Here is a 23,884-nt window from a genome sequence, read left to right as displayed (position 1 = left end):
TTCACTGTTGTACATACAGTGATACAGATGACGGGGTATCCGTTGACCGGGTGAACATCTGCCGTGGAAGCTCTGTCGTAATCTCGGAGTGATACTGCCAGTGGTCTCAGAGGGAACACAACGTCAGCCAATCGATTCTTCTCCTCAATCACAACCTGAGCCCGAGCATTTCTCTGAAAAATAATGTTTTATTTATTATCACAATTTAAAATTTTTAAAAAAAGAAAAACTAATGAAATATTAAAATTAAGTTTTTTGAGAAGAAAATCAGATTATATGATATATAATATGACCCTTCGAATTATCCTAAGCCATGATTAAAACTAACTATAAATCAAATTTAGCATTTAGTTGAAAACTAGAACTGTCCAAACGGGACAAAATACCCCCCGCTGGGTTTTTTCAGAAGTAAGTTTTTCCATAATAAAGATATGTATCACACATGAATTATGAAATTTTTCTTCCAGTGACCTTGAAATTCCCCAAATGACCTTGGGTCAAGGTCATGACATACCCTTGGGTCATGGGCAATCTTTGTGTGAAATAAGAACCTACCAAGTTTATCAATAAGAAAGATATGGACCGGACATGAATTATGAACTTTTTCTTCCAGTGACCTTGAACTTCCCCAAATGACCTTGGGTCAAGATCATGACAAACCCTTGCGTCATGGGCAATCCTTGTGTAGAATGAGAACCTACCAAGTTTATCCATAAAAAAGATGTAGACCGGACACGAATTATGAAATTTTTATTCCAGTGACCTTGAACTTCCCCAAATGACCTTGGGTCAAGGTCATGACACACCCTTGGGTCATGGGCAATCTTTGTGTGAAATGAGAACCTACCAAGTTTATCCATAAGAAAGATATGGACTGGACACGAATTATGAACTTTTTCTTCCAGTGACCTTGAACTTCCCCAAATGACCTTGGGTCAAGGTCATGACACACCCTTAGGTCATGGGCAATCTTTGTGTGGAGTAGTAGATTCTAATGTCCCTCCGTAAGAAAGATATGGACCGGACACGTTTGCACGGACAGACGGACAAGGTGATTCCTATATACCCCCTCAAACTTTGTTTGCGGGGGGTATAATTAAGAAAATTCTTTAAAAATCTAAATTAGTTAAAACAAGATAAACTTTTATTTTACCTTGACCTCTGCTATTCCATTTCTGTCTTGTCCCAAGTGTACAGTGAAAATCTCACTTATCTCCCTTCTGGCATCATGAAGAATGGAAATCTCCACATGTATTGTTGACATACCAGGATTAAACAGTAATTCTGTTGGGAAAGAACAAACAAATTGGCGAGCTTATCTCTACTGCAAGTAATTTGAAGTATATGCTTGAATACAGATATAAAATCAGGTAGCATTTATTTTCCTTACCTTTAGCAAGTGGATCGTAATCCTTTCCACTGTGGGCAGAGCCATCTTTGGTATGGAACAGAACCTTAGACACTCCTGAGACGTCCCCAAGTCTTCTAACAGGAATTATGACCTTTGACACATCCCCAGGTAGAAGTGGCTCATTCACAAAGTATCTCGGTCGTGAAAATTTAATAATAGGCTCTGAAATTAAGAAAATGACTTAATAAGGAATTTGAACAAAAAAAATATTGGAATAATGCTACATGTAATACTGATAGGAGTTCATGTATATGAAAATCCTTGAAGGAAAAAAAAATTAAAGAAGTTTATAAATTGAAACCATTAATGATTTAAAATGTCTCTCACTATCTGAATCATCATTAATTCTAATAGTTGTTGAGTTCATCCTTCCAACTGTTGCTAATCCAGCTGCCAGGCTCCAAGGATTTCCAAGAACTAGCCTAAATACCTCAGAATCTGGCTCATATATATTGTCATTCACAATATACACTCGGCAAGACTTCTGTCTCTCACCTGTAACAACAAGGTATCGTACAAACATAAAAACTTACACTAACACCAGTAACTATTATTGCTGTCTTGGTTCCAAAAGTGAATGCCAATCATTCTTCATTTCAACCTTGATTTAACTCAATTCATTTAGTCTTGTCTTATAATTTAAAAGAATGAGAGTGAAGAACTTGACAAAATTTTTTGTGAATTTAGAAAACTTAAAAGTCTATTGAAGTTAAACTTTTCATTTTCCCCTAAAAAGGACTTCAGTAACTTTTAATGAATTTCTCAGATTTTAATGCTATTTCCCTCACTGAATTTATGAAATGTAAATGTTTATTATAACTGAAATACTTAAAGAGTGCAAAAAAAACATCAACAACTGTTCATCTTGAGAATTCAAATTAAACTGGAAATTCATTTCATTTAACTAATTTATCAATACTATAGTATAGAATATCAACCAGGCTTAAAATGAATCAGTGAGCCATCTGTGTCCATCCTCTCCCTGAAGTCCTTGGTCACGCGGGCTGTAGACTGCCTGGTGTAACACCTCACGCTGGAATCATGGCTTATGTCCCCTGATCTAACAATTACAGCTTCAGCAAAACCTTGCTCCTCATTTACAAAATACTCAGGGTCTTCAAATTGCATAGAGGGAACTGAAAATTGCATTTCAGAAAGAGAAATAAAGGTCATGCCTTGTTTTATAAATAAAGAAAATCACACAGAACAATTTGAAGTTTTTTTTTTTGTATATCGGTAATTTTTTTTAATTTAAAAATCTTAATTATCTTAATTATTTGTATGTAGATAATATGTAGTCAGGACACATAATCCTGAACTCCTACCATCTGATACAGAGTCATTGATGTAGACCAAGGCTCTATCTGGAGACCCCAGTGACCCTCCGATTGTAGATTTCAGCACTATCTGGAAGTGCTCTATCCCTTCAAGGTGAGGTCTCCCAAGGTCATCCAGAATCTGGATTGATATTGTATTCAATGTTACACCCGGAGCAAAATCTAGGATCTTATTAACTGCAATGTAGTCTAATCCAGCTGAAACACAATGATTAACACCATTAATTATTTATTTTTCATTCCAGACCTGAAATTCTTATCTTCAGAATTAAAAAAAAAGTTCTTGTTTAAAAGATATCTGTTATCAAATCAGCTGTTCTATCTGCACTAATAAACTGATTCCCTATCTTTTTTATTTCACACAGTGTGATTTTATCTATTTTTTTGGTCAGAATTGAGGTTGGTCAGTTTGTATTTCTGCCAGAACATCACACCTACTGTGTACAGGCCAACCATCAAATAAAACCTCTTCTCTCTCTCTCTCTCTCTCTCTCTCTCGAACTTCAAAATCACAACCTACTGATCTGTTTCAACCTTATCAATTTATAAAAATCTTATTCCAGTGGTTTTTTTACTGACCTTGGGCTGACTTGGGATTGGTCATGCGTGAGCGGATTGTCACACTGGACGGCTTGGAGAGGTCAGTTCCACTCCTTCGGATCCCCACCTCTATCTGCTTTTCACTCTCATCAACCACATACTCTGATCTCTCAAATGAAAACTGGGGCTCTACAAAATTGTGAAGTTTGTATTTTGAAACTTACTTTTCAAACATTTTTTTTTACTTGTACTTTCATTTTAAAATTAACTATCTGCTAGTGATAGAAATTCCAGAAATCTTCAAATATGATACATGTATTTATTTTAGAGAATTCTTTTATCTAAGCAAAGAAAAAAAAACCTTAGTGTCAAAAGCAAATATAGTCAATTGAAATTGAAATATGTCCATAATATTATATTTCACGGCCTATTAGTCAATACTTCAATAAATTAACAGTACATGTATTACTTCACAAGTGGCAATTATTATGAAGTAGTTTAGTGAACAAGATTATATATGAAAAGAAAGTTTCCTTTAAATTAATATGCCGTCTACCATTACATATGCATGTACTCCTAACCTCTAAAATCCTATTACACTGGGCACATATTGGCAAAACAGGGGATATAAGTATCAACTGCACTTTTACAGTTACTAAATGCCAAGGATAATACTAGACTAAGTGATTTGTACTGGGTAGTACTGTACAGTGCATTTTACAGTTGCAGCATGAATAATTTTCTTGGCTTGGTTTTAACTCTATAAACTTTTATTAATAATATATTTTTTGTTTCTTGTCTTTTCCTTTCTTTCTCCCCTTTTTTTTTGGTTGTTTTTCTTTCATATAAATTTTAATTGTATTATCAAAGTTTGAAAAGACCAACAAACCAAATTACATTTCATCTCTTCCTTAAAGAAAAAAAATAATTTAATTAATCTAAATCCAAAGATGAAACAAGCTTCAAGATAAAAATGTACTTCTACTATCTTCAGGTCAAATTACACAGGGGAGGTTACTGTGGCAGAAGCTGATAAAAACCCTCAGCGGGGCGACATGAGCTCTCAGTGGCTTGTCAGTGGCTCATCCTACTCACAAATTACAACCAAAGCCGATTTGAAAGCAGTCATCTACTGTTACAGATAACCTCTATCTTATTTTCATTTTCTATGATAATTTTATCAACTTGTCATTATAACAAAACCCCTGAAAACATCTTTTTTGTGATCATTTGGCTTGAGGCAATCATCACTCTTCACCATAGGGTGCTGATGATTTTTCATATCAAAATCTGTTTTTTTATGCATAGAAAAAAATAGCCTTTTGAATCTTCATGATCTCTGGGGGCAAATAAAACACTTGAACCTGTCTCGATTTTCCAACATGAAACAATGTTTCTTTTAAAGAGTCCTGTACATTTGCAGACTTTATGATTTTTAAAACAATTATGAGGATAATTTTTCACATTTTTATTTCTGTGGTTAACAGCAGTTGACTCATGCTTCCCCACAAGCAGTCTTAAAAAGTCATAAAAACTATGGCATAAGTAACTCAATGCCCGTTAAAAGTCACAACTGCAGGAGATAAATATTTCTTATCTTTATCAATTTTGAGTTTTCCATTTCATGTTGCCAATACATTTAGCAATTCAAAAGATAATTTTGCCAGTTTGCACTTGAAAATATATTCGTTAATTGCCGAGCACATCCATAACGACTAAGATTTTCCCCTGTGCACTGAGCCAAGAAAATTTATGGAAATAGGTTTAGATTGGCCTGTCAAGACTACTTATTTCAAAAACTCTGCAAACAACAGAAAATGCTAAAAAAGAACCAGCAGGAATTTAGCAAGATAGCTTTGTCAATTTCCCCTGTCAAGAAATTCCTTTTTATTCTGACAGAACACAAAATTCTCACCAGGTCAACTCACACTAGCAAAAGAAAAATAAATGAATTAAGATACAAAAAAATTGGTAAAACATATGCACCTTCTCCCTCAATAAGATTCTCCTTTTCCCTAATAAATATACAATTTGCAATACTAACAGAAATAAACAATCATAGCATCAAAGGGGTGCCCTCCGAATTATAGAAAATAAAAAGTAGCACATCTCCGATTTATGTACACTTTTTTCACTTCAGGTGGTCATAACATTTGTTTTACAGGGTTCATCTCTCTGATTTATCCAGTCATCAATCACACCATGAGGTGAAAGGCAAACAGCAGATGGGATGTGATTTCTGAAATCCCTCCATCAACTTGACACCTAAACTCTACAACTCACACTATCTCATCTCCTCCTATCCCCTGACCACACACTGAAAAGTTATCTAGTCCTTCACACTGATAAAAACATGCAGCCTTTATCTATGGCATTTGGCATTCTGTTAATAAGAAATTAATTTTTCAATGATAAAATATCAAATTCTTCTGAAATACATGAAAAAACATATTATTTTGCAGGTGCTTGTTTCTGTGTCTAGACATAGGGGAAAATTAATGCTTTAGATGTTTGAAAATATAAAATCCCATGGGTGTTTTCCTCTCCATATCATTCTAATGTCTCCTTCAATTAATACAGAATTAATGTCAAAATACCAGCAAATTGGTGATATATTTTATCTCCAGTAGTAAAACTGACAAGGGGGGCAGGATAATTGACCAGAGAGTCAAATAGGATTTTCCTCATCAGGGAGAACTGTCTGCAGTGATGGTTTGGGATGCATATGCATAGCAGATGTTATTACGCCCTTGGGCATTGTTTAATGTATCTAAATGAACCCAACAGGTCAGGACATCTATCAAATCATCTTGGGTGATATACTGTAATTGAGCCGAGGATATGATAATAAATATTATGAGTAATAATCTGTCTCTCTTCTGACCAGTCTGTAACTGAATGTGTCCCCATAGAGTCCTTGTATGAAAATATATGCTAATTCTTCTGTTTTATATTTCTTGCAAAGAAAATGTCTTGAGCATAACAAAGGGCCATATGGGTCATATCATTACTGAAAACTCTTGCAACAAAACTGATGCAGATTAATTTTTTTTTATGTTTCATACCCTGATTTTTTTTTTTTTTTTTTTTTTTTTTTTTTAGAAAACAACCTATGGTTTATTGATTAAATTGAAATAATATTTCTACTAAAACAATTACCATGATGTCAAGTTTGCTACCTAATGTCCTCTCAATCTTCACTAGACAAGGCTCTGACAGCCTTTGATTTTACTGCATAGGAATTGAACTACTAGTTGCTAGCAACTTTGTTTGCAAATTAACTATACAATTATAGGTCTTGTTCCCTTGATACAAAGCTGATAGCAAGGATATTTATTTCCATAATGTTAGCATGGCATTTCTATGCTCTCTTTCAACTTAAAAACTTTAAAACTAATATTGAGGATCGTTCAAGTTAGTTTTACAAGGTTTTCTAAGGATTACTCTAGATTTAAAACTTGGCTTGGCTTCAGCAATTCAACGTGATTGTCATTTTTGAATATCAAATTCCATGTAAAGCTAAAAATAATCTCTTTGATGAGAATTTAAAATTTCCTTCATTCTCCTGAATTAGATAAGAATTTAAAGCATACATGTATAAACAAAATTTAAGTTTATTCAACTATTACTTTGTTTTTGTTTTAATGTACTCTAACTAGGATAAATAAAAAACTATGAAAGTACACATAGCTCAGATTTTTCTTCAGCAATAAAATAAATGACACCAAAAATAAATTGCTACATTTTTAAATGAACAGAAATAACTGGGGCAAATAAAAAGTTTTATGATTTCAAACATTTAGTTTATATCTACTAGTCAAATTCCTTTAAAGAATCCTATATGATATGCAGCTGTTAACTTTGGATCAGAACAAGGTGGCAATGCAAAAAAAAAAGAGATTCCTTTTTATGATAATGAAAGTTAATTTTATCATGTGCTGTTAATTTAAAAACAAGGCATCATTAAAAATTAGAGCAGAAATTACCATCTTCAGCGTCTGGTTCAATGAGGATAATGGTCTCATTTAGGGCACCGATCTGCCCACCCAGGACATCTGTCAGGACGACCTTGAAGCTCTCCTCCCCCTCGTAAAGCGAATCATCAATGAGAGTCACCTTGCAGAGTCGGTCCTGTTCCTGGGGACCAAACCTGATGACGCTGCGATGATCAAACGGTCGACTGAAGTAGTCTGACCCTGAAAGAACCTTTCCTGGGGGGGTCCCTGTTGCTGTACCTTCATAAAATGAAAATAAAACTGGAGTTATCTGTATATTTCCCCCACCATTTTTCAATTAAAGACATGAACATAAAGTCTTTATGCACCAAAAATTTTCTAAATCTAATTTAAATTCATATTTTTTTTAGATAATAAACTGATCAACAGTATGTTACTTTTAATCTTTTGTTAATTACTGATAAAAATATGTCTTCCTACAGTTGTTATAGAGGATTCTTGTCTATATAACACTAGCCTAAAAAATAAATTTATGTGCTTATTTTTTTCATTTTAAAGTCAGGTATAGGTGTGAGGTACCGGTAATTATAACATCTTACTGCTTTACCTGACAAAGTTCCACAAATGACTGTGAGTTCATCTCTGAGGTCACCCTGGGTGCGTCGAACAGGGACAAAGATTTCTCCAATGTCTTCAGAGACCCGTCTCTCTCTCCACATTAATTCTACAACTGGCTCTATAAAATATACGTCATTCATATTAATTAATATTTAAACATTTAAACAAATTCTGAGTTAGATGCAAGCAAATATTGTTATAGTAACCATTAGATATTGTAAGCTTTACAACTGAAATGTGCTAACCGAAATAAGAGTATACAAGAAGCTTAACTTTTAGATATACTGTAGATCACTAAATTTTTGTGACACCTTATTTTCGCAAGATAGTCATTGAATCTTAATTAGCGATTGAGACATAATTTTCATGAATTGTTGTTATTCCTCTATGAAATCATAAGGAATACTTTTATATGGAATAATGAAATTTTCACGAGCTCATAGTCTCGGGTAATTATGCGAAAATAAAAGTTCTTGCAAATAAAAAGTGATTTACAGTAATAAGATTGAGAAGAAAAAATTTTTTACCATCTTCTGGGTCAGTGATTGTAAAGTTAGCAACCTGTGGATATTCTAGAATGGTGGATACAGGATCTGTCAGCCTTAACTGAAAATTTTCTGTGCGTTCATACTGGTTGTCATTCACTATGTGAAGGGTCCAAGTTTTTAAACTTTGTCCTGTAAAAATAATGTGCTATAGCTGAAGATGTACCTGCTCAAGTCCTTATAAAATTATAAATGTTAAAAATGTTTCCTCTCATATTCATTACACAGATATTTACAAAGAGGGAAAAAAGTATGAAAGAGAGCAAAACGAAAAGATATTATACTATCCTAGAGAAACTTAAGATTATATCTCATACATAGACACAAGGGTACCTAACATTCCAACAGTATCTGATTTATTTTCTTAATTTCATTCAAATCTCTCATATAAGAATTAGATACTAAATCAACCGGAGGTATTATAATTCAGTAACTGTTTACCAAATGTTTTACTAATGTGTATACCAATTTCTCACTTCGAGCAAAAGCACAATGAAAGAGTCTGGCTTTCGTGTATTTCTGTTGCTTTGCATAAACTACCGCGGATGTTTTCTTTACCTACAGCTAAATATTTACAATAAAATCTGATACAAGCCAATCAAACGTTTCATTACAATCAGTGAATGAAGCAGCTGTTTTTACAGACCCAGAGTGACACAATGGTATACATGTTAATTAGACTGTGCTTGGCTGAATCAATAATGAACCCATGGCACGATGAATCTCTTCCCTTTCTATTAGAGCAATACAACACACCTTTGCGGTGTGCACAATAAAACAATCACATCTCCTCATCTACAGTGTCAACCTTTGCCAGAATAAGCAGCTGTTAATTTTTTTCTGTTAATTCAGCAGTTGGCATTGTATCTTATTGCTCTACACAGTTGTTGCCCCTGATAACTTAATTTGATAAGCATCTTTTGCTGGCAGTTAGAGATCAAAGGCCTGCAATTACTGGCATTAAATGTTTGTCTCTGAGATCAATGGTTGTCATCAATATGGCCTGTAAGATGCTGCCAAGATGGGGTGTAGAAATCAGAAATGACTATAAATGTACCTGGATTAAATTGGATTTGGGGATTAAACCATTTATGTGTATCAATTCCAAGTCTGGCACTTCCATTGACAGCTGTTATAGCTAGAAAAAAAAATTAATAATTAATAGAAATTTAAAATAATTTAATTTCATTACATTATATGCATGGATGGTTGACAGACTCATGGAAAATCAATGGAATCTCATTTGCAAAAAACAATTGAAGTTGTAAATCTCTGGGGGTGGTGTGTCACTTACTGACAAAGACTGTCTCCTGCAGGTGCCCCCTCCTCTGTAGTTCTATGACTAAAGTGTCAGTTTCATTCACTTCCTGTCTGTCAGCAGTAAAAGATATAAGGCACCAAGTAAGATGGAAGGGCTGGTTTGGCAAAACATTTCCCCCTAAAATGATAAGAATATAATCAGGGTAATTACAGTAGTAATGATGTTAATTCATTTGCCAACTAACCTATTGGCAAAATATAAAAAATACAATGAGCAGAATGTCTGTTTTCCTTTATTATGATATCAAAAAGGGGTAGAAGACACACAATGCTCATGCAGTGGATTCTGATGGCTACGATACTGAGACTAGGTCGAACAAACCAAGCATCTATCAACAAGAGAATCTATGTATCCAATAAGTCATATCAATATTCACATGAGAAAACCAGAATTGGCAGAGTGCTACATGAAGATTTGATGGAGATGGGATGTGTATCATTTTTCAGAGAGAATCTGTCAGAAATGGCTGGTTCAATGACACAGAGTGTCTGTTTTGTTAGGATTTTCGCTATAATTCCTCGTACCTTGTGACTCGGTACAGATTCAGCTACAAATTACACCCAGCAGCCTATGTCTATAATTTATGTCTATAAATGCTGAATTTTATGGTGATATTCTTACTAACTGACATTTATTTTGGACTTAATGTGGCTGTTCATCTGGTATTGTCTGCCAGACTATTCTACAAACAAATTAATTTGATGGAATAAGATATTTTCCTTTATTGCATTTGCCCAAATAGAACCCCCCCCCTTCACAAGAAATGTTAATTTGGTCTGAAAAAGATTTAATTTCTCTATTCAGCTGGGACATATGTATTTATGATTTATTGCAATGGATGAAAGTATATAGTTCTTTCAAACCATAGGAAGATTATACTGGGGTATCGTAATTAAAACCTTGATTGTTAAATAATGGCAAAATGTTAAGATCAATAGTTGCTAGATTTTTACAATTTTTTTTTAAACACAAACTGGTTTATAACATTTTCAAAGGAAGTTATTCTATTTCACTTGCAGATGGCAAACTTTCCTACCAAGCATGTATCGAGGTTGGTTTCCCAGATCAGTTTTTAAATAATTTCATTTACAAGGATACCTATACATGTATAACTATTCCACAGTATACATAATCTTTATTTCATGTAATAATTAAATTTAAGTTCAATCTATTGATCATATATATATTGTAAGCTAGCTACTAAGAGGTTCAATGGAAATAATTTCATATATTAAAGAAGATGCTTTATACTACAATAATACTTTTTTCTCACAGATATATTTTGCTCAATATCAAGAGAAAATGTAATGTAACTGATAGAGTAAATTAATTTCCAGGATATTCAAAGATAAGATTGAATGAAATTTCAAGATGCCATCTTCATCTAGAGTCAGTCAGGATTAAGAATGCGAGAAACAAATCTGATGGAAAATATCAAGTTGAAAAGATGAGTATCAAGCCATTCTCTTATGGTATTTGTTCAAATCGCAAATTTATTTATTCCCTTTCATCGTGCAACATTTGAAGCTTCAACTGTGGGTGTGTGATTATTATTTTTTCCTTTACATCAAATAAATACAGAGAACCTGCTTTTATTCAGATAAAGAAACACATCAGCCATTTTCATTCATACAAATCAAAACTTCAAAGAACTGTGTAAATCTTACAAATTTCCATTAATGTTTTCACCAGACAAATAAAACATTTCTTGTTCTTGATCATAAAGCTTGCATAATTTCATATTTTATATCTAATATATTTTCATCCCCATCCAAACTGATCTTAAAATTCTCCTCAAACAACTTCAAAATTAGGGAAGAACCCAACATTCAACAGCATTAGTCTCTAATGATCATTTAATGTGTAAGTAATTATCTCCCCTTGTGTCAGTTAATTACTCCATGGCAGTGACACACATGTTATCTAGTAACTGTCATTTCTGATTAACTGACATAGAAATCTCTTTCCTGTATCTCCTAACCACTTCAAAGCTACATAAATATTTACTCTCCACCAAAACAGTGAGTACATTTTCTGAGTAATTATTTTATAATTCTCCCTGGTTCAGGAGTGTTATGATTGCAGTACAATTTCTAATATATACAAAAATTCAAGATCCACTCCAGCTATAATAGCTATCCATTTAGGTAAAACCTCTGATTTCACTCTAAAATACATGCATTCTGATTGAATGCATTTGTCTTGTAAGGTTAATTTTAGAGATTCTCTATTCCTTTTCTTCTTCACATGTCTTGAAAAAAAGGTGAAGAAAAATAAAAATAAATCAATGAATAACTAATACTTATTTCACATAAAGAGTCAAGAAGTTGGCAATCATGAAGTTAAAGGGCATTGATCTGATTTTACTTAATCTTTCATAAATTTTATCTTTGATAAAATAAAAAGTTACAATAAACAGAGCTGAAAAAAAATCTTTGATGAAAAAAGTGTTGAAAATCTTAAGAAATTTTCCCCCTGATTACAATGAAAATATGTTGACAACTTTTGTGATGGTAGATAAACACCCAAAATGTTGATGACAGACAAAGTACAAAGATAAATAGCTGACTTCAAACAGTCGAGGTAATCCATTGACAAACCAGCGATAAAATTATCTCCCGCGGTCCTATCTCCGTAATCCTCATTTTGTTCCAGCGCAAAAAACCTTGTAACTAGTATAAATACATGTATAAATTATTGATTGAGAGATTTTCTGGAAGCGTTTCGTAAATGAGTCAGCACATATAACTTCGTTCTCTGATAAAATGCAAAGATTTTTTTCTTTAAAAATATTTTCATTCTCATGTCTCAGAAGTGTAACAATATGGCTCCTAAATGTTCCGCTGCCAGTAGACCTCCCAAAGAAAATCAAACAAAATTCAAAAAGTGCATTAAGAAGTTGGATGAAATCCATAACTTTTATTGGTACATGCTGAAGGAAAAATCTTGGATCCACCAATTAAATACCAATACCTAATATAGGCCATAATACTGGGCCATTGAAGGATATTTGATACTTTACATTACATTTGATAAAATCTTAAACCAGGCCTTAATAGAGCTAATCAACACTGCTCTGGAATGTTTTGTGTTAGGCAATTGCAAGCATAGGAATCAACAATAAGAAAATGTCAAAGAACAATTAACACTGGGTCATCTGTTTAAAAAAATTGTCAAAGTCATAATACACAGCATTGGAAAATTTAAAGAATCAATGAAATGTTCTTAATATTTTGCACTACAGTCCTACACTAACATTTTAACACTTCAGTAAAATTTTTACATTAAAAAAAAATTGTGACCAAAAATTTAATCATTTTTTTTTTAACTTCAAAATCATACATGCATGTATGTTGTCTCAACATTGCTTAAATTAGCACAATCTTCGAAAACTTAACAACATCTCTCCTTATCCCAATAAACCTGATTTGATTCATTTAGAGAACATATACCACTCAGATTAAGTGAGATCTGTGAGGAATCTAAGTTGTTCCCTTTCTAGAATAACAAAAATATCTACTAGGTACATGTCAACTCTCAAATGGTTCTGTACCAGTGACTTAGGCCCCTACTTGACTTATTCCTGTTTGCTCCTTGGGGAGCATAGGGCTGGCACTGTACCAGTTGTGAATAATAATCGGTAGCAAAGAAAATTTTTTCACCTATATTATTTTATATTGAAACTAGAAAGGCAAGAGATTTTATCAATGTGAGAATTGAAACACTGCATATGAAACTTAGAGAACACATATCTATGGTCATGATGGTACAATGTTCAATTATATCGCTGAATTCTTCCTTTTTCTTGACTTTCTAATTTGGAACTTTCTCCCCACCTTATGCAAGGTTTGATATTCAGATAAGCATGTGTAAAATAAAGTGATTGTACCTTTATCTCGAAGCTTGAAGAAGAATGTATCAGCCGTGGCATTAGAAGACGGATTCAGCACATAGAACATCAGGCCTCCATTGATGTCCTCTGAAAAATCAAAATTAAAATGAGTTTATATTTCACAGATTTGGAGAAAAATGACTTGGATGGGTTTTCTATTTCATAAACTATTATCAAAAATATTAACATCTATGATAAAGTTATCAAATTCTTGAAAAAATTAAATTTATTTACAAGGTATTAAGTTAAGGTAGTTGAACTTTTTTTCTGGTGTAAAATAAATTCAACGCAAAAAAAAACTGATAACATCTCATTTTGATAATACAAAAATTCTGAGAGAAATATGATGAAAAAATATAAATACAGGTGCAATACTGATAAGTGTTTGAACTTTCTCAAAGTCAATTTCAATTAAATCCTCATAAAAATCATAATACATTTATTCTAAAATCTGCTCTGCCTCAATAATCTGTCATAAACTGATAATTACAGCGTTTTCCCAACATCTGCAATCAGTCAGCAGAGTACAAGAACACAGGCTGCAATGATTAAAGCTATAATATTTCTTTTACAACTTAGAATTAAAGGTTTATGACATGACGAAAAATATACTTTTCAAATTTTACCCAAATTGCAACGATATCGGCTAAATTAACTGATTGTGACAAAGTATTGCAGGAATCTGCCATGTATTATATAATATTTCACAAGGTCCTGGCAGCGTATTTTGTCACAATCTTGAATTCATCATCTGACACAGCAAGAAAATAGATTTCAATGTGTACTTAAAAAACTGTGCATTACAAAAGACTTTTTGTTCCTGCTCCAGGAAAACAGAATGTCATTTTTCAAATTCTCCATAAATAAATATTTGTTTATGTACTTTTCAGTTTATTAAAATAACATTTAACTCCATCTTAATGCAACGTACCAACCATGAAAAAGATATTTTGTGTTATTAAAGACATTCCACACAACTGGGTGAACAGTTTTACACTCATTCTTATGAGTTCTCTATAATTACAGACTCAAATTCCGCTAGCAGTAAAGAATATCCCTGTAATTATTAAAACAGATGACATATAGGTCACCAGGGACATAGGCAAACCTCCTACAATTCTACAAACATAGCTGAAACAGCAAGAACTAAAAGACAAAACCACCAAAAGTACATTAACCGAAATACTGTAGTGTGTATTTACACAGAAAGACAATCACTACTAACAGAGTTCTGACACAGCAGTCCCCAAATAAAACTCAGAGTGCATTAACCGTATATATTATTTACAATAAATATTCATATCATCAACTAATGTGCTGCAATTAGACTCAAGAAATGAGTCCATCAGAACATTTAGCAAATGATACTTGATCAAAGCATTTCTTTCTAAACATTATCCTCATATTGGCTAAGAAATGCAAGTGATTCGTATGTCTAGCATATGCTATTCCAATGTATAAATGAGCTGCAATAGTATGATATCTATCTTGACGCTTCTTAAACACTTCAGAAAATCCATTCAATAAAGTTCTTCAAATCCATTCTGCATTTATTTTAAATACATAATTGCTGTGCATGATTTTGAAATGGGAACACTCCAGATACAAACATAGACTATGTGTGCAAATTCATCAATCTTAACACATAATACAATTCACACATTTTTAATGAAAGAAACTTAAAAATTACATAAGGTTACTTGAGCCCTCCTAGTTTCTAAATGTGTTTAGCACTACAGCTGTTGTTTCATTACCGAGTAATTAATTTAAATGCAAATTTGCTTTGTAAAATTTTAGACAAAATTTATTCTTGCAATATATAATTTCGAGCGATAGAAATTGCCATGAAAAATTACTACATGTAGATAACAGTATTGTGCTGTAATTTGGGTGTTCAGAAAAAGAGGGATTGTTACATGTGTAAGTTGTTTAGCGCCTGGGGTTCCCTAATCTTTATAATTACTGGGGACATGCCGTGCTCTATAATAAGAATACTCCTACTTATCAGGAACTGCACTGCAGAATTTCAGTGCAAAGAATTTAGAAGTTTTGATAAAAAGCAGGTTTCTTCCTGAAAGTGAAAAAATACAAACACTACTTTCTTGAAGAAAGGAAAGGTCAAGAATGAATTGTAGATACAAAAATAAAAGTGTTTTATTCCCTGTGGGAAAGACGATTTGGAACTTTTCCTAAATAAATCAAGCACTTCACATTGAATATACTGTCGTTAAACCACAAGAGACATATAAGAACAACACAGAGCAAATGAGCTTGTTAATATTTCTCTTGCTATTGTAACTATTGCATTATCTCCTTTTATAACATATACAAGAACCTAGGAGTACATGTACCTCAATCTCTACATTATTCTTACTATCAGTTTGTTAAATGGGGTAACAAAATATTCCACCTAATACATCAGAAAGACTGAATAAGCAACACTCCCAGAAAGAAATATAAACAGAATGTTCACAGACAGACTCCTTTTATAAATGGGTAAAACTGTTACATACCGTCTGTCTTAAATGAACTTTATCATTGTTTGTCCATATTGATAACAGTCTCTCTCCAAACAAATTGTGATGAAGATAAGCATAATTAATTGCCATCATTCTCAAGAAACTACTCTTGATTTATCTACATCATTCATTTCACTTTCAGAAAATTTTGTTTGAAAAAATACGTACATCTTGACAATGTGTGTGTCTGATTATTCTGGGTTATATACACAATGTATAGGAAAAAGATGTTTATTTTACTGCTGAATAAAATTATAAGCTTAAAGATGTAGCACCCCATACTTCATCTGTCTGAAGACATATGTAACTTTTCAAGGTTTGGGCACACTTCACCAGCTGACAAATTAGTAGCTCTGATGGACAAAATTTTGGTTCAGCAAAATTACTATATTTCATACAAATTTTATTTTATTCATAAACATGATGATTTCAACTTTTTTTACCATCAACTCCCTTTAAGTATGTATCCCCTCCATGTGGAGTTAATTTTTCCCAGTTGATTTAATTTAAGAGAGTGTTCTAGCTATGTAGGATTTTTTTCTAAAACATGACAAGCTATTGATAAATAAGCTGATGAAACAAGGATATCTGCACTTCCATTTAAAAGTCAACCTTTCCAAAATTCTATGGTCAATAAAATGGCCTATTATTTTCAAACTGAATTGTCAAGGATTTCTCCTTTGCCTGATAATGACGAGGAACACAGGGAGGTGTGATCAGCATGGGTATTTTTACTCCTCCATGTCACATGATCCACCCCTAATGTTTTTTATCACATTTAGTGGTTCCTCTGCTCCAAAGAATTTGTATTGTTCCAATGGAATTTTGAATTTGATAACTGTATTAAAACTTAATAATCTTCATACATTTCACCAAAACTTTCATGTTTCTTAATCTTTACTTTGTGTACTCTATAACTGAATTCTGAGTAGTGAATTTATTATTATCTCCTTGCAAGGGATGGAGGGGATAGAGTAATGCACTTTTGTGTGTTTGTGTGGATGGATGGGTTATTTCGTTCTTTGTGCAAAATACAGAGGACATAAAATTTGCATTGGGTGAAGTGTGAATGCTGCCTTGATTTATAAATAGGTTTTTTGCGAGGGGATGCTCCACTTCTGCCCTTGTTAAATAAAATGAGCACAAAACTATTGTTAAAGTGTTATGGCCAATAATTTTGCATGAAATTGACATACATACAAATTAATGCTTTTCTGTTTTATAAACCTTCTAAAAAGTGCACAAGATAAGTCAAGATACGTATTAAAACTGATTAATTTTTTTTAAAATAAATTATTTATTTTGAACATTTTAAAAAAAAGTCTCAAAAATATGAAAGGGCATGGTATGGTGGTGGTGGATTCTGGCCCCTTATTTGATGTAAAAATCAGAACACTGTTAAAATTGTGCTAGTTTGTCGTTTGAAGAACATGCTTCTGTCAAAACCAGCATTAATTTTAATTCAAAGCTTAAACAGCCACAAGAGTGTGCACACTGCACAAGTTAGAAATTTTCCCGCATTTTCCTCCATTCTGGTGGAATTTTGTCATATTTGAGATATAATTTTCCCTTCAGGAAACATAGAGGTCTTAGTCTATGTTGTCCTTTATGATTCTTATTACCAGGTACCTTAAATCACACAATAATTCTAGGACAATAAAGGCAAGATGTTTTCAGAAAAGTTGATACACTTCATATTAATTTACTCCAATACAAATATTAGTTAATAATGTAGTGTGTGTCTCTAATCCTCCTTAATATACATTTAAATTTCCTAAATTAAAATTATTCTCATTTTCGCTAGCCAAAAGTTTCTGAAACGCTACTCTCCTCATTAACCCTTCTCATACAGTGTTAAAAAAAGTTGGGATTTTTTTTCAAATTGTGATTGGTGTCAATCCACACTGCTTGACCAATCAGCAATTATTGTTTTTTGTAAATAATGATATAATTTAATTTATATATTTTTCTTACCATCATTCTTTTACTTGATCAAAAACCAAAAATTATCACAATTCAAAAAAATCCTCACCCTGAGTCCAGGAGTTGATGGCTCCGATTCCTTTCCTTGTGTTGACAAGGTGACCATGCTGTGGAAGAACTGTCAATAGAAACGTCAAATTGTCATCTGTACTGTCCCGGTCTTCTGCTCGTAGTACCTTACTCGTCAGCTTCACCCCTGTACGCCCATTAGGTAGATAGCCAAGGGAGGTAATTCTTTTATTTATGGACACACTGGGAATTCCATTGTCCACTGGTACCACCTCAATTATTAAAGTCTGAGGAAGCCTTGTTGGAATGGACATATCAGACAAAACATAGAAGTCCACATTAGTATTGTCAGTGATGGTGAAGGAGAATTCATCCCGAGTTGTCTCTGTTCCGTCATGTTGGTATGTTATAAGGTTATTCACAATGTCCTCGTAAGTGAATGTGTTCACAGTTTGTGAGAAGTTTTTAAGAATGTTGCCATGTAGTGGTACTTGTGTGATGTAGAATGTGATTTTCTGATTGGGTGTGTCCAGATCCTCTACCCTCAGATCAAACGGGGTTATGATTTTGTTTCCTCCTTCTTGCATCCTCAGATTATTGCAGAAGAGCACAGGTTTCTTGTTGTCTACATCAGTAATAGCGATTCTGAATGTCCTTGTAACAGGATTATTCCCATCGGTCACCTCAAACTGAAAGCCATCCATCTTGATTTCCGAATTAGAATTATGAACGTATCGAATCTTGCTTCCGACTAGGTCTAGCTGAGTGAAAACCAGTATTGGACTTCCTGGCTTGTCCGTTGACTCCAGGAAGCCATGAATCGGTGCCTTTGTTATGGTAAACCTGAGGTCCTCATCAGGAGAGTTGATGTCAGTGCCTCCGATCATATCAGTAGTCAATGTTACAAATCCCCCCTCTGGTAACTGCACCCCTCTACTTATCACCTGGGGATAAATGGTGTCTAATTCTGCAATGGTTACATGAAAGTAACGGTCCACAATAGGATTTAGGCCATCTGTTACATCAAACTTAATTAGATCTTGTCCACTATTCGTATCAGTATGGACATACCAGACTCTGTTGTTATCAATGTCAAATTGAGTAAAATTCATGTGTAAAGTTAAATTTCTCACTACACCATCATTTCCCCTCTTTAGAACATATCCATATTTTGGATAGGCCCTAATTATGAAAGTAATATTTGAATCTTCTGAATCTATGTCCTCTGCTCTAAGATGATTGTTGGTTATGAGTTTTCTTCCTCCTACTACTTCTATTTCTAGTCCATTATTCACAGTAAGTCTAGGTGTTTCGTCATCTAAAGGTAAAATGATTATTGGAACAGTGCGGGTAATATTGAACGTTCCATCTGTAAGTATAAATTCAAAGGAGTCCCTCAGCGTTTCAGAATCATCATGTTTATACATAATGGTGGATGATTTCGCTATGTCATTTTCATTAAAACTAGAAACAGGAAAGATTCCTGCAATAGTCCTCTGTTGTACAATCTGACCATGTTCGGGTGGCCTTGAGATAATGTAGGTCAAGGAACCTGGGGGATCATCTTTATCTACAGCTTTCAGAATAGGAGCATCTATTTTAAGTTCCATTCCTTCCATTACAATAAATTCACGGATATACACCTCAGGTTCCTCGTCATTTTCTGGATATACAACAATTGGAAAAGTATTGACAGGGGATTGGTTCGTTCCATCATTGCAACGAAAGCGAAACTCATCCTTCCTTATTTCAACTCTTTTGTGCACGCTTTGAATATAGTTAATATTTCCAAGCCGCAAGTCCTCCACATAGAAAGCAGAGATCGGAATACCCTGTTGTGACTTCTCAGATCCTGGAGCAGGTGCCATGTTCTCCAAATACCCAAATGATGGCTGCCTGGTAATGACACACTGCAGGAAATTGTATGAAGTATCCTCATCCATGGCGTCCAGATGACGAGGTAAAATGGGAGACTTTTCACCTTCCTTGACCCCATAAGGGGCTCCAAAAATGATTTCAGGGGCTTTGTCATTGACTGGTAAAATTTGGATCAGAACCTCCACAGTTTTAACATTATTGTTTTGTACTACAAATCCCTCCATATTGTCAGTTAATGCAAGCACAAAGCTATCATTAGTCTCTTCCATCCCTATTTCTTTACTCAAGTGTTGATAAACTAAAATGCCATCTATCAAATTCTTTTGGGTAAATGATGTAACAAGTTGGTTGTTCATCACTATTCTACCTTTTCTTGGACGATTTTTTATTATGAAAGTGAGATCCAGATCATTGGTATCGGGGTCTGTTGCATTAATTTGTCTATTCCACTCCATTGTACTCCCTCCCTCGTTTATCTGAGTCCTGATGAACAGGACATTGGACTGGTCCCCCACAAAGGAAGGGGACTCATCATCCACGGGGTCAATTTTGATTGGAATGAAAGCAGGTACACGATGAATACCATCTGTAACATACACATTAAAACTGTCTTTTGTGGCTTCATCCCCTGAGTTTTTATAAATGATGTTTCCACTTGCTATATCTCTCAGTGTGAGACTGTCGTTTTGAATTAGAGGTTGCTGAAGATTTTTCAGAACTCCATGTTTTGGTAATTGGGTGATAATGATTTTCAACAAAGAATTCTCAGTGTCTGGATCACTTATTTTTAGTGTATTTTGATTGATGGAAAATTCTCCATTTTCCAAAACATGAAAGCCTGTGTTTTGAACCCTTGGTGGTTTATTGTCATTAGGGTGAATAATAATTTGAAACTGTTCATTACGCAGAATATTCCTGTGCATATCTTCTACATTGAAATTAAAAAATATAATTCTCTTGGTCAATCCCAGTTCTCTGTTTGGTGGAACATAGCAGATTTTCAGGTGATTGACGTGAGCTTGGGTAAAACTGGAGACCCCCTCTGATGGGGAATCACAGAGCACTAATCTCCCTGCTGGTAAACGAGTATATTTATCTGTATCATAAGGTTGTCTTGAGATCTGATATTTGAGATTCCTGTCTACAGTACTCTCATCTGTGTACTTCAGATTCTTTTTCTTAATGACAGTCATTTGAAATTCATTAACATTTAGTTGGAGAGTGGCTTCGTCAAGACGTGGTGGTGTATCATCTACAGGCAAAATTTTCACTATAAAAGTATATTCTTGCGACAGATTAGGTGGGTCCATTCTATCAGATAATTTTAATTTTATTCTATCTACAATGATTCTTGTCATACCTGGTCCAAAATGTTGATAAAATATTTTGCCATCACTTATTTCTTGTTGTGTGAATTCATTTGCTACTTGTTGGTAAACTCCATTTATGTACTGCCATTTTGTTTGATTTGAATGTGCTGAAAACTGTCTTCTAAGAAATCTGCCAATCACTGAATAAGGAGGCTGTTGTATAAAGAGGATTTCCGCATCTTCACTGTCAACATCTGTGGCACTCAAAACAAATTTATTAACTTCCACAATTTGCCCCTTTTTAATATCAAGTCCCGTGTTGTAACTTAAAACTGGAGATTCATCATCTACTGGGTAAATAGTTACAGGAAATAGAAATTCCACACTGTGTGTCCCATCCGTCATTCTGAGGACAATATTGTCACTGTAAGTGTCTGTACCATCATGCTTATAAATCACTGTCCCATCCTTCAGGTCTTTTGGAGTGAAATAATTTCGGTTCCCAGGAATCTTTAATTCACCATGCCTAACCCCATCTACTACAAAAATTTTAACATTATTTAAATTGTCTTCATCAGAAATTTGGAGATTTTCTGTGTGAAGTGGTCGAGACTGTCCTTCAAACATCTGTACCCCCCTGTTGAGAGTGACAATGGGAGAGAGAGTATTCATTGGTTTGACAGAAATAAGGAGGGTAAAAGGTGCAGATCTTAGTCCATCTCCATCAATTACTTGCAGTTCAATTTGGAAAGACCTTATTTTGTCTGAGTCAGTCTTGGGCGGTTTGTAAGCAATCCTCAAATCAAAAACATCTTTTTGGTAGAATGACCTAAGTGGTTGATTCCTGTCATTAGTGCTGACTAATTCACCTTGATCAGGTCCTAGGGGCTTTGTAACATTGAAAATCAATTGGGCAGCTGGCGTTTCCTTATCCTCTGCTGCTAGGATTTTTGATGAAATTGATGTCATTATAAATTGATCAATGGCATTTCCCTGACTTACATCCATGACTAGAAGAGCATTAAAGCTAGGCTGGGGTCTTGTATTTTGGAGACCCCCTTCAATAATAATCGGCTTATGAAAATATTCTTGATACATCAAATCACCATCAGTGTCTGTTATTTCAACCACCAGCGGAATAAAATCTCTATTAGATGAGCTTGCTGAGGCAAAAAGTTTGTAGATGATGTCAAGTTGTAAAAATTTATCACAGTCAACCATAACAAATTCTGAAGTGTCATTAGCAATGTATCCATAACGTGGTAATCCTGAAACTTGGGACAACAGAGTTATTTTGCACCGCTGATTGTCTCTATCATAGGAAAAACCTGTATTGCTATCAGAAAAGGAATTACTTAATCCTGAAAGTTTAGTTACATTAAGAGGAATATTCTTAGTCACTATTTGATATTGCACATTTTGAATTTTCACATGAAAAATTAATGGAATGATTAAAGATTGGTTGGCAGATTCATAATGAATCATTAAATGAAGATAATCCTCTTTGGGTTCTTTGGCTCCATAGTGAATGTATTGAACTGAATTTTGAGGGAAATTACATGGAAAATTTTGAGGCTGCAATTTCCCTGGTCCTTGAGACAAAAGATCACTCTGCAACACAGTCACTCTGCATCTGTCCTTCTCACTAACATTAATTTTTAAATCATTATCTGGACTTACAAACACATGGCGTCCAATAAAAACGTCCACACCAGAGTTTTTAATTAAAATGTCATTATCTGTCAAAGTCCCCAAACTTAAATGAAATGTCACATTAATCAATAAAAGGGTCAGGTAAATATCCCAGTAATGAAATCTGGTGTGCCGCTCGCATTCTCTCTGTCCTGCGTTGACCGTTCCTGCAATTAGCATTTTGGTTCGCACATCAAACCAAGATGCGCTGTTTACAATTCACGCGTCGCTAGTGAATACGCGTGCATCCTTTGGTGTATGTAAACAAAACACCACATGTAATCTCATAACTCCTCCTCGCTGCTCAGCCCATCGCTCAATCTGATTTGTTGACATCCGCGCATTAATATTTATTGCCTTCTAAAGAGAGAAGCTAAACACAACTTTTTTAGGCTCTCTGTGACTTAAAATGGTATCCCTGAGATTAATTTATAATTTTTTTAAAAAATATTTTGTTTTATTTCACTACATGCACACAATATTTAGATTATCACTTTCAATCACCTTCTGCACTATATCTTGGCAGCTTACTGTGAATAGTCCCCGTAGCTCGATCCCGATTTGATTTGAAGAGGGATGCAGAAGAACTTGGTCCTCAAACTCCCATTTTGTGGTAAAACTGATCGAGACTTGAGTTATAATTTATCAAAAAGTTACTAAAAAGTATGTATAGATAGTATCTACACATGTAAAGCACAGTAAAACATTCACATTGAGTGAAAATGTTGCAGGGGCTCCCCATCCCAGCTCTGCGCTCTTCAATCCACACGTGGGTGGCGGGAATCTTTAAAAACTTTACTTTTTAATCATCTTTAAAATGTTGATTAGGAAATCTGTATTTTCATCATGATTTTTTTTGACTTGGATGCCTGT

General features: G+C 34.0%; 1 protein-coding gene across 1 annotated transcript in view; it reads right to left on the bottom strand.

Annotated features, from left to right (window-relative positions):
* LOC134251882 (extracellular matrix protein 3-like) overlaps positions 1-23,352 on the bottom strand; it is a 30,166-nt gene extending 6,814 nt beyond the window's left edge. The window contains exons 1-14 of the mRNA XM_062734305.1: positions 18,172-23,352; positions 13,618-13,707; positions 9,702-9,845; positions 9,465-9,545; positions 8,390-8,539; positions 7,852-7,980; positions 7,275-7,523; positions 3,328-3,477; positions 2,737-2,946; positions 2,350-2,547; positions 1,739-1,906; positions 1,391-1,573; positions 1,154-1,284; positions 18-173 (exon numbers count right to left, since the gene is read on the bottom strand). Coding sequence (XP_062590289.1) covers positions 18-173; positions 1,154-1,284; positions 1,391-1,573; positions 1,739-1,906; positions 2,350-2,547; positions 2,737-2,946; positions 3,328-3,477; positions 7,275-7,523; positions 7,852-7,980; positions 8,390-8,539; positions 9,465-9,545; positions 9,702-9,845; positions 13,618-13,707; positions 18,172-23,191 — 7,059 coding nt within the window. The 5' untranslated portion in view covers positions 23,192-23,352. The remainder of the gene's footprint in view (positions 1-17; positions 174-1,153; positions 1,285-1,390; positions 1,574-1,738; positions 1,907-2,349; positions 2,548-2,736; positions 2,947-3,327; positions 3,478-7,274; positions 7,524-7,851; positions 7,981-8,389; positions 8,540-9,464; positions 9,546-9,701; positions 9,846-13,617; positions 13,708-18,171) is intronic.
* Between the last annotated feature and the right edge of the window lie 532 nt (positions 23,353-23,884).

This window comes from Saccostrea cucullata, unplaced genomic scaffold (genome assembly GCF_032062105.1).
Source record: "Saccostrea cucullata isolate Sc308-1 unplaced genomic scaffold, CSIRO_AGI_Scuc_v1 ctg599, whole genome shotgun sequence".
In the NCBI taxonomy this organism is placed as follows: domain Eukaryota; kingdom Metazoa; phylum Mollusca; class Bivalvia; order Ostreida; family Ostreidae; genus Saccostrea; species Saccostrea cuccullata.
This window is presented reverse-complemented; position numbering and strand designations above follow the sequence as displayed.